This window comes from Salvia splendens, chromosome 13 (genome assembly GCF_004379255.2).
Source record: "Salvia splendens isolate huo1 chromosome 13, SspV2, whole genome shotgun sequence".
Classification (NCBI taxonomy): Eukaryota; Viridiplantae; Streptophyta; class Magnoliopsida; order Lamiales; family Lamiaceae; genus Salvia; species Salvia splendens.
Window position 1 is genome coordinate 20,437,308 of NC_056044.1, and position 15,171 is coordinate 20,452,478.

Genomic DNA, 15,171 nt, shown 5'->3' on the forward strand with positions numbered 1-15,171 from the left:
AATAGCAATCCTAGCACCTCTAGATAATGATCACCACTACCCAATATACCTGGATCGTTGGGTTACGAAAAACCCGCACCTTTGGTAAGTCAAAGTAGTGGATCCTCAATATCGTATGCTCAATGCTAACGTACATTGATTAAGAAATTAATTTTCAAGACCTCGTCTTTCAGTAGATAGCATAAAGACTCGTCTTGCTGTTAGATCCATTCAGTGCTATACCACACCAATGTCATCTTATTTCAATAAGGTTTAGAAATAATCGGACAGACATTGCAACCTTTCGCGATAGGTAGTCTAGGCTTATCTAGGTTGTGAAATTCTTATTTTTCTTTGTTTAGAACTGACCATGTTACCTTAAATTGGACGACGCCCACAACCGGTCTACTAAAACAAAGACTTAGACTTTGTTACGTTTGCTCATACATTTAAATATGCAATAAACAACCATTAAATGTAAAGCATAACAACATTATGACAAAAATAATCTGTTGCATTTATTGGAAAATAACCATTAGAGTTTTACAGTATGCAATCACACGAAAGGTGATTTCTAGTATACAAAACCCTAACAAGCCGTCCTTGCTAGTCGGCCGGTCTCGGGGGCGAGTAGTGTGGCCATACTTTCGTCGCACTATGGTAAGAGGATGTGAATGATTGGTTGTTGAGAAAGTGGGGAGATTGTTTTGCCTGGCCAGGCTATGAAATTGTTTTTGTGATACTCGATGATATTTCTTTTCTAAATGTAAAACTCAAGTTCACTATGGTATGTATGACATAACTTTTATCAAATGTTTTCGGCATGAGCCCACTGAGTATATTAAGTAATCAGCCCTACATGTGTTTTCCCTATGTGCAAGTTGAGCAGTGATGTTGCGGCGGATGTTGAGTCGGGCTTTAAGAATTTATGGATGCGTCGTGTCTGCATACATAGGCGTCATCCTATGACTCTCTTTAGATAACTTATTTCCGCTGCCTCGTTTGAATTTATTTTTCTAACAGTCTTCCGTTTTACCCCATACTGTTTTATGACATTAAATACCTTGAGACATTAATCCCCTGCTTAACTATTTAAAGGATTAAAATATTTCTTTTCAAGTTTGATCGATTTTCTTGTTAAATGTTGCATTTTATTGTTTCCCCCATTTCTTCCCCGCTTCTTAGTTCTTCCTCTAGTCACGAGTTCTCCGTCTTTACTATCCTTAGTAAGGGCGGTCGTGACACTTACACTTACTAAATGCATCAAACAATAACCGAGAAAAAGAAAAGCCTACATAATTTGGATTATTTTCTGATGTAGTTTCTTTTCTAGCATTTTCCAACTTATGCTATCAAACATACCCTTAAGACATAATTTACAAACAAAGTCAATAATATACTGTTTATAACCGACATTAGCTCCCTAATCTGAAGGGATTTATCAACCTTCCATTTTCACGCTAACGCCCCTAAACTATAACCTATATCAATAAATTAATTTACTGTTTATGACCGATATTAGCTCCCTAATCTGAAGGGATTTATCAACCTTCCATTTTCGCGCTAACGCCCCTAAACTATAACCTATATCAATAAATTAATTGCTAGTCAACTATAGTCATTTAATCTCGCACCACATGATATGAAATAAATCTAAAATCCTTACTTGACATGAAAAAAGCAGTAAAATATGCTTACTTAACAACCGCAAATTGTCAGAGTGTCCACTATAAGGCAGATACGCCCAATAGCCCCACCCCAGTTTTTGTCCATAGCCCCAATTTTGTTGTCCATAGCCCCAAAATTCTATTTTCGCCACTATAGTGGACACCTCTAATAGCCCCCAAATTTTATAATCAATTTTCATTTTTAAATATTTTTAGTTTCAATCAAGTGTAATTTAAATAATCGCAGTGTAAATAACTAGAATACGAGGTAATGAGGGCCGAATATTCCGCTGTAAAGGTGGCGGAGTTGGAGAAAAACTCCACGACTGAGATGGAGGAAGGGGTGGACTCGATGCCCACGGTGGGGGAGATTGATTCCAACTCCAAGGCTGGGACGGAGGCGCATATCCGCCAAAACCCGACGGCTGAGAAGCATATCCGCCAAAACCCGCTGGCTGCGAAGGATAGCCCGAGGGGTTTGATGGATTGCTGCCATATCCCGATTCCTGAAAGTCAAGTGATTCGTCGTCTACTCGGTGCATTTTTTAGAGAGTGGTTGTGTAGATAGTGAGTCGAGGGATTTTGTGAAAATGGTGAAAAATAGGTGGTGGGGAGTGGTATTTATAGAAAAAAAAAACAAAAAAAAAATTGAAATTGGCGCCGCATGCGCCGCGGCGGATGTCGCCACTATGGTCCCCGTGCCTATAGGCGCGGCTATGACCCCCCCGCCGCGTCCTTGCCCCGCATCCGGCGATCGCCCGTCCGCCCCTCATCGCCATGCCCGCTGCGTCCACCTCCGGGGCGGACAACCTTTCCACTATAGCTCGCCCGCCGCCCGCCCATGAACGCGGCTATAGCCGCGTTCACTCCATAGTGGATACCCTTAGTCAAAAATGAAGTCTAAAGAATCTTTCTCTTTTTTTTGTTTCTTTTCAGAAATTCATGTGCTATAACAATTAAAAATGAAATGAGAGACACGTATAGAAATAGAGAGCCCCTAATAAATACTAATGGTGGAATCGGGTATTAAGACCATTCACATCTGTGCTCTTGCCAACGAGCACGGATATGGGCTCGTATCCACTTTTATTACTTTTTTACTTCCTGTTTTCGAACAAGAGCTCAACACACACATCCGTGCTCTTCCGCAAGGACAAGCTCAAGGGTCCCACCATTCTATTATTCAATTTAAATAAAAACATTTCTACAAAATTAAAATGCATTAAAAATACCCAAAATAATATTACGAATTACAAAAAATTTAAAAATTACATAATTAAAATTCTAAAAATTAAAAATTACATAATTAAAATCTTAAAAATTAAAAATTACATAATTAAACACCTAAAAATTACATAATTAAACTCCTAACAAATAAAAATTACATAATTAAAGGCTAAAAATACTCTCGTGGAAGACTATTCATCCGGCTCAACCCCCAATGTTCTTTGGAGACCTGTATCATTGCCACAATCGATTGAAGTTGCTCGGGGGTCATAGTTGACCTATCGACTAAATTGAGTTGGGCCAAAACCCCCCACAACGAGTTGGTGGGGGGTTGAGGTGGCACAAAGGGAGCGGGAGCAGGATCAGGGGCGGATGGAGTCGCGGCGCGACGGCGGTTGGCCGTCGACGTCTTCCTTCCTTGTGGCCGGCGTTTGGAACTACTCGGGCCGGCGTCGGGGCTACCCAAGTTAGCTCCGGCGAGCTGGGTGGACACCTCATCGGAGCCAACGTCGGATAGGGATACCGACCTCCACCGTTTTCCGGAGGAGCTAGAGGAGGATGATACGCCTCCCCTATATTTCGGATGCACACGCACCTCCTGCCAAACATTGATGTACTTGAACGGTTTGTAGTGTTGGGATTGGTGGGTCGCCAACGTGGCACTTATGATGTCAACCTCGCTTCTGCCGCACCCCGCCGGCCGCTCTTCCTGGAGGTAATACCCTTGGAACTTTTGGATTTATTCGTTGACTCTGTATATGGCATTGCGCACCATACTCTAGTTGCGCTCGATTGTTCCAGCCGGCCGGTTTTCATTGTACCGTCGACAGATGCACCACCAAAAATGGTCCCCGGATTGGTTCGTGCCAATCACCGGATCTTCGGAGATAGACAAAAATGCTTTGAATAATTGCTTCATCTCCCCCGGAGTGTACGGGGTGCGGACACCACGAGTAGGAAGAAGAGGAGTTTGAGAGCCGTCGCTCCCTCCCGCTCTAGGTACGGGTGGTTCGGGTGCCCATCTGTATTGCCTATCGGGGGCATCTTGGTCGTCGACTGGGTAAGGCCGGTAGCCACCCGGAGCTTCCGAACTTTGGGTTTGAGCAGGGCCCGAAAATTCCATTTCCGGACTAGGAAATGGTTGTGAACCGAACCATTCGGGATTCCAACCGTGGGAGCTGGAGGGGTGATCGCTGGAGCCGGACATTTTTTTGTTGTAAGAGTGAAAGAAAGATTGAGAATTGTAAGAATGGAAATGAGAGAATTTAGATGAGAATTGTATAGTGTGGTGTGAATTTTTTTGTGTAGAAGTAGGAGTATTTATAGATGAAAATGTGTATTTTGGGGGAAAAAATTGAAAAATAACTTAAAAGTGGGGAGAAAACGGATATAATTTTTGGGAAGTGGGAAAATATATTTTTTTTATTTTTTATCGGATTTTTTAATTAAAATCTAATTTTTTTTCTTAAAAAAATTTGAATTTGCCAACGGCAATGCCGTTGGCTAATCAGGAGCCGCCACGTCAGCTGCTCGCTGACACAGACGTGGTTTTAGCTAAGAGCAGCGACGCGCCAGAGGCAATAGCGCAGCGGCGACCAGCGTTCTGCCGCGCCGCTGGCACGGACGGACGGACGCCGTGTCCGACTGCTGCGGATGCTCTAAGCAGAAACGCAAATTTCCAAGACTATAAATACATTTCAAGAAAATTTAGAGAATATCTATAGACCATTTTAGAGGGAGAAAGCGGAAATTCAACAGAGCATCGCACAAGATTTTTTACCCACCAGCGCCTCCGATCGCACATCCTCTGCCCCAAATTAGGGTTTCTTTATCATCTACCTTTAATCATATCGTATGTGCACCAACTCTCTCCGTTTATCCATCTCTCATAACTGCGTTGCTGTCCAACTAATTCTGTGGAATTTTGAGAAAATAATGCTGTTTTGGAATTATGTTTTTGTGTGGTTGTTGTTGCATTTCTGTTAATTTTTTGCTCGATTTTGGCATATGCGTGTTATTAGGGATGAATTTTGCTTGAGAGTTGGGGTTGTTTGTGTTTTTTTATGTTTATGAGATTGGTGATGTTTTTTTTGCTAAAAGGATTTTGAATTGGAGTTGAGAGATTTTTTTTCTTCATTTGTGGTATAATATCAGTGTGTGATGATGACGATTTTTTTTGTTGTTGTTGTTGTGTTGCATGTGCAGCGTTGAAAAATATCTCTGCCTGGATAAACTGTTGTGGCGTTGGAGGTATTTTTTGACAGGGGAGAGGAATTGTGTGATTTTGCGTGCTTTTGAGTATGCCTGCTACATGGTCTGAATCTGTCGAGAAGGCTCCCACCGGTGGTGGTGTAGGGGCTACTTCTCATGCTTCTAGAAGTACTTATGTTCCCCCGCATCTTAGGAATAGGCCACCTTCAGCCTCTGCAGACCCTCCTCCCTCAGCTACAGTTTCCTATGCAGGGACTCTGGCGGGAAATGAATCCCAGGGACAAGGTGGTCCAGCTGTAGGTGGATTTCAGTCGTATGGCTCTAGAAATGATTTAAGTGGAGGTGGTCTCAGTCGGGGTGGTGGTGGAGGTGGTAGTGGTTGGAACAATAGAAATGGTGGATGGGATCGTGGGAGGGAAAGAGAGGCTAATCCTTTTCAAAATGGAGTTCCAGAACCAGAATTTGCAGCACAGGAAAATTTAGGGATCAATTTTGATGCCTATGAGGATATTCCGGTGGAGACAAGTGGGAAAGATGTTCCGCCTCCTGTGAATACGTTTGCCGAGATTGATTTGGGTGATGCTTTAAATATGAATATTAAGAGGTGCAAGTATGTGAAACCTACACCAGTGCAGCGGCATGCCATACCAATATCACTCGCAGGGCGGGATTTGATGGCTTGCGCTCAAACTGGTTCGGGAAAGACTGCAGCATTTTGTTTCCCAATAATTAGTGGAATCTTGAAAAGTGGCCAATCTGCTCAAAGACAACCACGTATGCCACGGATGGCATTTCCGCTTGCTCTCATTCTTTCTCCTACTAGGGAGCTTTCCATTCAGGTTGTTCATAGAACGCTGTTTTTATATATTCTTTGCTTCTTTCGTTGAAAAAGAATCTGATAGTAGATCTTGCTGTGCAGATTCATGAAGAAGCTAGGAAATTTTCTTATCAAACTGGCGTCAAGGTTGTTGTTGCTTATGGTGGTGCACCAATTAATCAACAGGTACTGTATTTTTTTTGTCATGTCCTTGTCATTGGTTGCATCCCCACTTCTATAGAGTAGTCAGATCTTGAAGCCTTGCCCATACCTGTTTTATAACATCATGTATGTCACATTTACTGCTTTATTTCTGATTTCGTTTTTGATGATTTCTTGGCAGCTTCGAGAACTTGAAAGAGGTGTGGACATACTTGTTGCAACTCCTGGGCGTTTAGTTGATTTGCTGGAAAGAGCTAGAGTCTCGTTACAAAATATTAGGTACTTGGCCCTGGATGAAGCAGATAGAATGTTGGACATGGGTTTTGAACCTCAAATAAGGAGAATTGTGCAACAGATGGACATGCCTCCACCTGGTGTAAGACAGACATTGCTATTTAGCGCCACATTTCCTAAGGAGATTCAGGTTTGTTTTCTATACCAATGACATTGTGTCACCATACTCCAAAAAGTGGAATTTAGTTGGGTTTTCCCCCCTCAAATGTTGACGAGTTGAAGAGATCTTTCATAACAATTGGCATGGCCATAAATATATATATATTTCTCAACTTTGTTGTTAGTTACAAGCTGCCATCAAATATTACATATGTGATATTATGGAAATCTCTCTTAACATGCAGAGACTAGCTGCAGATTTTCTTTCGAATTACATATTTCTGGCTGTTGGAAGAGTTGGTTCTAGCACAGAATTGATCCTCCAAAGAATTGAATATGTGCTTGAGACTGACAAAAGAAGTCACCTGATGGACCTTCTCCATGCACAAAGAGCAAATGGTGTTCAGGCCAAGGTAAATTTTTTTGCCACTGTTGCGTAAGGTGGATAGTGCTTCTAATTCACTTGCTCCCGACCAAGCTCCCAGCTCCCACACCTGGGTTTGCTAGTTTTATTCTTGTTTGTGCATTGTACCTTATTTTGGGGTGGGGACCATGGAGTGGAGTGTAGGAGGGTGACATATAAAGAGCACTGGTGACTTAGAAGCCAAATGGGATGTAATATAAGTGTTAAAGATCTTTTAGTTTTTGGCAGGGTCCCCTTTCTCTGAAGCATAATTGAACACTCCGTATGTATTAAGATTTAAAAGGAAAAAATATGTGGCTGTTTTATCAATCAGAACAAGAGATATCATTTTAGTACTGTCTGCAGATTTATGATTAGAATACAAATAGATTTTTGAACTTGACAAAAAGTAATCAAGCTTAGTTGTTGGAGAAATTATGCCCCACAGTATCTATATTTTGTTTTATCCATATTTCCTCACTTGGATCAACTTCCATGCTATTTGTATTCTATTTAGTTTACTAATCCAGATTTTTCTATGTGATTTGCAGCAAGCTCTAACATTGGTTTTTGTTGAGACAAAGAAGGGAGCTGATTCTCTTGAACACTGGCTTTGCATTAATGGCTTTCCTGCCACCTCCATTCATGGTGACCGGACACAACAGGTCTTACAATTTGTCTATTTTCCTAGGACTAGATCTTATCTGTCATCTTATAACTTACTTGTCTCTATAATCTTCCTCTTTCTTCCAATTTAACGTGTTTCATGGGCCGGTAAATATGGTGCTTTGACTTTGTACATAGTATCCCTTGAAAATGGAGATTCTGTGCTCTGATTCTATGATATTAATGCAAACATTTTGTTTCTGGCTGCAGGAGAGAGAATATGCTTTAAGATCTTTCAAAAGTGGCAAAACTCCAATTCTGGTTGCAACTGATGTGGCAGCTCGTGGCCTTGACATCCCTCATGTTGCACATGTCATCAACTTCGATCTTCCTAATGATATCGACGACTATGTCCACCGTATAGGACGCACTGGGCGTGCTGGTAAAACAGGACTGGCTACTGCGTTTTTCAATGATAGCAATGCTTCATTAGCGAAGTCATTGGCTGATTTAATGCAAGAATCAAATCAAGAGGTTCCTGCTTGGCTGACACGCTTTGCAGCTCGGTCTAGCTTTGGTGGTGGTAGGAACCGCCGAGGGCAAGGTGGTGGAGGGAGATTTGGTGGTCGTGATTTCCGCAAAGATTCCTCCTACAATAGAGGTGGAATGGACATGTATGGTGGTGGGAACAGTGGTTACAACCAATCTGGCGGATATGGTGGAGGCTATGGTTCTGCTGTGACAAGCGCCTGGGACTAACTAACAACATTCGATGCTCTCAACCTGGTGAGTGCAAAAACGCACTTGAGATTATTAGAAAATCATCTCACTTCCTCATATTTTGAAACTCATCGTTTTCAATAGGAACCCTTCTGCTCCATCATCGGCTGTGGTGGTAGCTGCGGTGTGGCCATATACAATCTGGGATGCGGGGCTTATGCTACACAATACTCTACTGCTGGTACTTGTTTACCCTTCCGATCGATACTCAATACGGACAGGCATATTCTTTTTCAGCCTGACCTTTCCGCAGATACGATTCAGTGATGAAAATCCTCAAAACATTGATGCTGTTGTATTATTCTAGGATTAGGATCCAGGTTTCTTGAGCGACCTACCAACTCATTTTATTTACTCTCTCACTTGTAGACTTGGCTTATTGTAAATATGCCTTTGACTGCCTTTCATCGAGTTTTTACCTTGTTTTTTTTTTCTGTTGTTTTCATGCAGTTTTAAGTGTAGGGGAGTGATTAATTGTTAACTCATCATTTAATTGCTAACTATAACTAATTTAAAACCATATGATTTTAGAAATCTTGTGGTGTACAATTTGTCATGCGTAATTTCGTTTTTCATTTTTTAATATTAAAAAACACAATAGGACCTGCTGTGGTTTAAACGCAGGGCATTCCACATGAAACACAGCAAATGATTTAGAGTGAGAAATGGTGGGATGGCAGTAGTTCACCCTCTTTAATTCATTTCTTTATTTAATTAAATAAGCGCTCGGTCAGGATAATTTTTGGTGGAGTAGCTATTAAAAATCTTTTTTAGTATTTTGTTTTACAGTCATGATATAGTAGTAATAAATTACTCTGCATATGTAAAAAATCCAACATACAAACACAAGTTTGCATTTTTTGTTATTGATGCATCAACACACAACACAAACGTTTTTTTTTTCGTTCAATTACTAATATCAGTTAATTGATCTAACGACAACTTAATTCATTAGTTGTAGGATTAGCTATTTACCAGATACGTACACACATAATAAATTATTTGTATATTTTTCTAAAATAAATTATGAGCTTTGAATATGTAAAGAATAAAAAGTTTAAAATTTAATCCTTCCTCCCACCCTTAAAAATATATAATACTTTCCTGATAAGTTTTGTTCCTTAAAATTATGAATTTTTTTAATTTAGGAAATATTTTTCTCTAATGAGTTGGGACTTTCTAATTTATTATAATATGATCAAAATTTTTAAGTGTTTTAATCGATAAAGTTAAGTGAATTTTATAGTACTCCCTCCGTCCCATGTTACTCGCAATTTTTATTTTAAGTCATAAATTTGAGATTGATTTTTTAGTGTAATTAAATTAGTATTTTAAGTGTAATGAGATATCTCTTAATAGGGGAACATTTAATTAACTCTAACATATATTAATTAAATGCCCTAGTTCTCATTTAAAATAGAAATGGTGTAAATAGTTTGGGACGAGGTGAAATAAAAAAGTGCAAATAATACAGAGGGATTACTATATTTTTATTTGAATAAAGGAAATATTGCAAAATAAAAAAATTACACATTTTTTTATAGCTTGCGAAAAATGAGAGTGGCCTAGAAAATTAATTAATAATTACAGAAATGGGGTTAAAGCAATTAACTTAATGGTATTAGTTAATATGCCTATTTTAATTAGTTTTTGACTTTGTAATAAATAATACTCTTACTTTTTTAATAGGTATATAAAGTAAAAGTGGTCTTGGTATCATGATTAAAAAGAAAAAATACCGTACTAAAAAAACATCCATAATAATTTTAAAAGCTACTCAATGAAGTAAATTACCCTGACCGTCGACTGCATATTTTAATTAAATAAAGAAATGGATTAAAAAGAGTGAACCAAAGAAATAGAAGTATATGCGTTTACTATTCTTTCATCCCACCATTTCTCACTCTAAATCATTTGTTGCGTTTCTTTTGGAAGCCCCTGCATTTAAATCAAAGCACGTCTGCTGTGTTTTTTAACACAGCAGGGGATCCTCCCCTATTAAATTTAAGGTTTAGAAACACAATATCAATATAGTGTATCAAATATATCAACACAAAGACACGACAATCTCAATACAATTTCATATTGACATTGTAGTATTGACATATTTTGTGTCGTGTATTGATATATATCTGTTAACAAAATTTATGAAAAATTTCGAATTTTTTTTCAAATTTTGACATCGGAACATATGCAAGTGAGATCTCGTTAGAATCCTTATGAAATTATCTTTAATTTGATATATGTTGTGCAAAAAAATAATTCAAATCGAGAAAGTTATATATGTTTTAATGTTATGGAATATTTTTCAAAAGTTACAACTAATTTGTTATAAATTGATCATAATACCCTTATTGACGTATTTTTGATTGTATTCATATTTTGAGGCTGATGATCTAGACCATTGATTTGAATATCTAATAGCTATTATTTAATTATAGTTAACAATTAGGTATTGAGTTAACAATATAACATTACCCGATTCGTGTATGTGGTGTGCATGAGAGAGACTAAGGCATTGATTATATTGGCTTTGTGATAATTGTACTTGCCAAAGTACAAAAATACACTTTAAATAAAAAAATATACTAAAAGGACAAAATAATCAAAAAAATAGTGCAAAAGTTTTCCCACAATATCAACATAAAAAAATGGGAGCCACAAAATATTTTAGTAAAGTTTTAGAACAAAAAATATACTAATTCTCTCTATTTATAAAGCTAAGGAATTATAGTTTTCACTAACATAGAAAAAACTATATTCAACACAAACTAGATAGAAAAATGCTAGAATGGCCTCATGCTTGATGAGAAGTGCACACACCAATAAGACTAAAAAATTGAACGAATCTGAATCTCGTTTAAGTTGCAAAACCCGTTGCATAAGTGTTCTCAGAGCACCCATAATGGGGCGCTCGATGGCACGCCCGATGACGTCCATCGTCCTCGGGCGCGAATGATGGCACCATTGTGGGTGCCGGCCATAGGGCGCGCCCGATACATCGTCCGCGGCGTATGGCGCGGACGATGGCCTATCCTCCGCGCCATCGTCCGCCCCACGGTGGCATGTTTTTGTGAAGACGATCAGCTGCCCAATTGGTGAGAAGAGGGTTTTATTTGCGCACAAGCAGGAGTCGGCGAGGAAGGATGTCGAGCGGGCATTTGGTGTGCTCCAAGCGCGGTTGACAATTGTGAAAGGGCCGGCTCGTTTCTGGTTCAAGGAAGTCATCTCGGACGTCATGTATGATTGCATTATCATGCACAACATGATAATCGAGCATGAAGGTGTGAGCATCACCGAGTGGAACGATGATGACGGTGCATCTAGCTCGTCCAGCACGACGACCGAGCCACCCGCTAGAGGATTGCCGTTGGGCTTCGATGAGGTTCTAGCTAGACAGACCTCAATGCGCAACCAACAAGATCATGGCCAGCTCATGAACGACATGGTTGAAGAAGTGTGGGCCCGTAACCATTGTCGCTGAGTTTGCGTATTTTTTTTAATTCGTATTGTAATGTATTAATTTTTATAATTGAAATGAAATTTTTTCCTAATTTTTGTAGTTATTTAAATATTCAAATAAAAAACTGATGACGTGGCGCGTCCAACTGCAGGTGGGGGTTAGGAGGATAAAACTGATGACGTGGCGCGCCATAGGACGCGCCTTAGGGCGCCCCACTGCTAATGGTCTCATGTTACACTCAAAAGATTCATTATTATCATCACAAATTAAAAACAAATAAATGATGCTACAGCACTGGTAGTAGTGATTGAAAGCAAACTTGTCTCTTCTGCCTCGCTCATGCCTGGCCTTGCTTCCTCCGAGCCCGAGTTTCCCTCGTACGCTTGAAGGTCTCTTCGCGCTCAAATTTAAGCCGCTGCCTGAAATTCTTGATGAAATCATCGGCTTTCTTGTTCACATCCTCCACGACAGATTGCCTTCGTGATGTCTTCTCCTTGTAATCTGCCTTCCTCTCAGAATTTCCTATATTTATACATTTACCCATGGAACCGTCTTCTCGATTATGCTCCATCTACGGTGTTCCTCTCTACTTTCTTGGTTTCTGCTGTGAAAGCAAGTTCTTATATAGTGTAACTGTAAATTTAGTTATTAAACACATTTTCCTGTGATGTGAAGCAAAGAAAGAAAGTTGAGTCGAGTATAAGGAAAACTGATGCAGATGAGTACAAGGCAATTCTGGTAGGTGAGTTGCAGGAAAAAAAAGCTCTCTCAAGACAAAATAACGTAGCGAAGAATAGCAGTGGATGAAGAGAAATTCATTGCCTAGTTATTCTTCAAGTCAGCATATACACTTGAACAATCTCGAATTTTATTACAGCATAACAATGCAAAGTGGGATACACAGACAGAATGAGGGAAATGTACACAACTAATAGTGGTTCAATCACCATGTATCTGTCCGCAATGAGTCCTGCACAATTAAGCGTTCAAAATGGGTATTAGGAGCAAAATGGGAAAGAAAAATACACAAATGGTTTTATATAGACATAATTGGAGAGTGTAGGTAGGCAATAAACAATGCAGTCATAACATTTTTGAACACAAGCAACTCCTGTCAACATTTTCTACTTGTATTTGCACACTGCATTGGATGTGGCATTCTTTTAATCACCCTTCACCTGTGGCACACGCCTTAGTACCCAATCCAGAGTTCACCGTTCTCAGCCAAAGCCCCACGCGTTTCACATAACTTCGAATATTCTCACCCCTTTGACTATAGCATAATATTCAAATCCAGGGGAAAAATTATGTATGGCCTATGACCAGAGCTACTTATTCAGTGCTTTGGAAATAACCCAACTAATTTAGCCAGTTAACCGAATCAAATAGCAACCCTGATAGATAACCGGAGCTCAATCAATTAAGAAATTGGTAGTTAACTATATAATCGGTCGGTCATAACCGACCAGCTATTAAGTTAATCTATTTCTTAATCGGTCCAGTTCCATTTATCTAGTGGCAAGATTTTGACTTATAACAAAGCATTCACCACTGTGAAAAACTAGACTACTTTGATCTCAATTCGGACATGGTTCAACCGTATTTACCTAGCAACTAGTAAAAAATCTAATACCATGACTAATTTTGGGACCCTATATTAGAGCATCCACAGTGGTTATAGCCCAGCAATAGACCAGCCATAGCCTAGCCACAAACTCCTCCTGCCACATCATCAATACTAAAAATCCTCCTGCCACATCAGAAATAGCCCAGCCATATCATAAATAGCTCAGCCACATCAATAGCCACATCACTAATAACACAATATACAAAATTTAATTTACGAGACATATACGGGAAACATTAATAATACTATTTTAATTTTAAAAAAAAGTACAATAAATTTTAAAAAGTACAAAAATTTTTAAAAAGTACAAATCGCGTATATATAGTGTTTCGAAAATTAAAAATAAAAAATCCGCTGGGCTATGCGCTGGGCGATCCGGGCGCTGCAATGGAGCCGAGCGGATCGCCCAGCGCATAGCCCAGCGGATTTTGACCGCCTAGCGCTAGGCGAAATTGATTTCCGGAAAACCGCTCGGCCGTTTTCGGCTCCTCCAATGGTTCGCCTAGCGACCGCGTAGCGCCGGCGCTCGGCTAGGCGGTGCGCTAGGCGCCATTGTGGATGCTCTTAGTCAAGAAACCAAAATTACCAACCAACAACACATTTAGAAAATGAAATTACAGCAGTTTCTAAAGTTAGTTAGCTTTCTTGAATGCAATCAACTTTTACTTATATCAGCTTATTGTTCTCACTTTCTTAATTTTCAACTACAGTTAATCAAGTCCTTAAACCAGTCAATTAGGACTCAATTTGATAATTTTCTAGTGAGAAATAATAAGAGAGCTAAAAAATCCAACAAACTCAGCTGAAAATCAGGAAAATAAGAACAATGCTAAACCAGTCAATTAGAACTCAATTTGATAGTGAGAGATAATAAGAAAACTAAAATCCAACAAACTCAGCTGAAAATCAGGAAAATAAGAACAATGCCTATGAAAACTAACATTCTCAACGAAATTCACACTCATCAAGCAATCGAAACAACAAATTTCAGTCAACGAAACAGATCAATTAAGGTCAAGATTAAAAAATCGAAACAGTTAACGAACAAGAAAACACCAAATTCACCTCAAATCGAAGCTGCCATCGAAAATATATCGCGCAGCCCTGTCGATTTGCAGGTAGGAACATCCTGAAAATCCGCAGCAGGCAGCTTCTTGGACAGAGCTCCGACGTAAAATTTGATCATATCGTTTTCCTGGTCGACTTCCATGCCGGTGACGGATACCCAGAGGAAGAATTTCTTAGCCAGAATGCCTGAAACTTCGCTGACTTTGCCGAATTCGAGTTTCCCCTTGATGATCGTTTCGTAGTAGACGAGCTGATCGTCGAATTTGACATAGCAAGGGTTTGCGCTGAGCTCGATGGTGAAGGAGCTGTCGGTGTTGGAGAGAGAATAGGACTTGATCTCCCGTGGAATTATGCCCTTGGGGAGATTGAAGTGAGGGAGGATGTCGTGGACGTCGGCCGTGGAGAGAGACGGAGAGGCTGAAGCGAGGAAGATGAGAGAGAAAAATGCTATGGTGAAGTGAGAGGAAGCCATGGAGAGAGAGAAGAGTAGTGAAGAGAGATAGGTGGTTGAATATAACTGATTTATGATATGTTTATTTGGTAAATTAATTTATACAGGATATTTTCTAATACTAATGCCATGAGGAGATATTCAATAACTAAATTAATTTATACAGGATATTTTCTAATACTAATGCCATGAGGAGATATTCAATAACTAAGAGCATCCACTATAGGGAAAATGGGGCGGACGCCTCGGAGGGGGCGACGACGGGGCGGCCTATAGTGGGAGGGACGTCCGCCCTGGGGCGGACGAAAAAATAGGGG

The 15,171-nt window shown here is 39.7% G+C and overlaps 1 protein-coding gene and 1 long non-coding RNA gene across 2 annotated transcripts; one reads left to right on the forward strand and one right to left on the reverse strand.

The window, feature by feature from the left end:
- The first annotated feature begins 4,565 nt into the window (after positions 1-4,565).
- LOC121763002 (DEAD-box ATP-dependent RNA helicase 37-like) lies at positions 4,566-8,652 on the forward strand. Its single transcript, XM_042159045.1, has 8 exons — positions 4,566-4,725; positions 5,079-5,923; positions 6,004-6,087; positions 6,245-6,487; positions 6,702-6,869; positions 7,411-7,524; positions 7,736-8,251; positions 8,330-8,652. The coding sequence occupies exons 2-7, from the start codon at positions 5,174-5,176 to the stop codon at positions 8,222-8,224; spliced, it is 1,848 nt and encodes a 615-aa protein (XP_042014979.1). The 5' UTR covers positions 4,566-4,725; positions 5,079-5,173; the 3' UTR covers positions 8,225-8,251; positions 8,330-8,652.
- Positions 8,653-12,508: 3,856 nt separating this feature from the next.
- LOC121763045 lies at positions 12,509-14,944 on the reverse strand. The gene is made up of 2 exons (XR_006042334.1): positions 14,401-14,944; positions 12,509-12,678 (listed from the first exon to the last, which is right to left on the reverse strand). It is a non-coding gene; the product is annotated as an uncharacterized LOC121763045 (long non-coding RNA).
- Positions 14,945-15,171: the final 227 nt, after the last annotated feature.